The sequence below is a fragment of the Cystoisospora suis genome (genome assembly GCF_002600585.1).
Source record: "Cystoisospora suis strain Wien I chromosome Unknown contig_13494, whole genome shotgun sequence".
Taxonomy (NCBI): domain Eukaryota; phylum Apicomplexa; class Conoidasida; order Eucoccidiorida; family Sarcocystidae; genus Cystoisospora; species Cystoisospora suis.
Window position 1 is genome coordinate 1 of NW_027166239.1, and position 305 is coordinate 305.

General features: G+C 51.1%; 1 protein-coding gene across 1 annotated transcript; it reads left to right on the top strand.

Moving 5' to 3' along the window:
- CSUI_011552 (uncharacterized protein) lies at window positions 1-268 on the top strand (the record flags this gene model as incomplete). Its single annotated transcript, XM_068071650.1, has 1 exon — window positions 1-268. A coding segment is annotated over exon 1 (234 nt), but the record flags the coding sequence as incomplete, so codon positions are not given.
- Window positions 269-305: the final 37 nt, after the last annotated feature.

A 305-nucleotide genomic window follows, 5' to 3' on the forward strand; every position in this document is an offset into this window, starting at 1 on the left:
AAGAGAAGATACAAGAAGAGAAGAGGATGTGGATATGGAGAGAAGAAGACAGGCTCTTGATGATGAAATGACTCCAAGAGGCGGATATCATCATCAGCAGTATCGGGGAATGGAAGCGGGGGAACAACAGCACGCAGGCCAGACACGTCCGAGGAGAGAAGAGATTGTAAGAGCGGATGAATATGGACGTCGTACAGCAACTGAGGGAGGAGGTGGTACGCGTAGTACCTACTGGAGTGGTGGGAGTGCAGGCACTACGGACAGAGGGGTGGCGGGAGTTGAAGATGAAGACAGAAGAAGAAGAA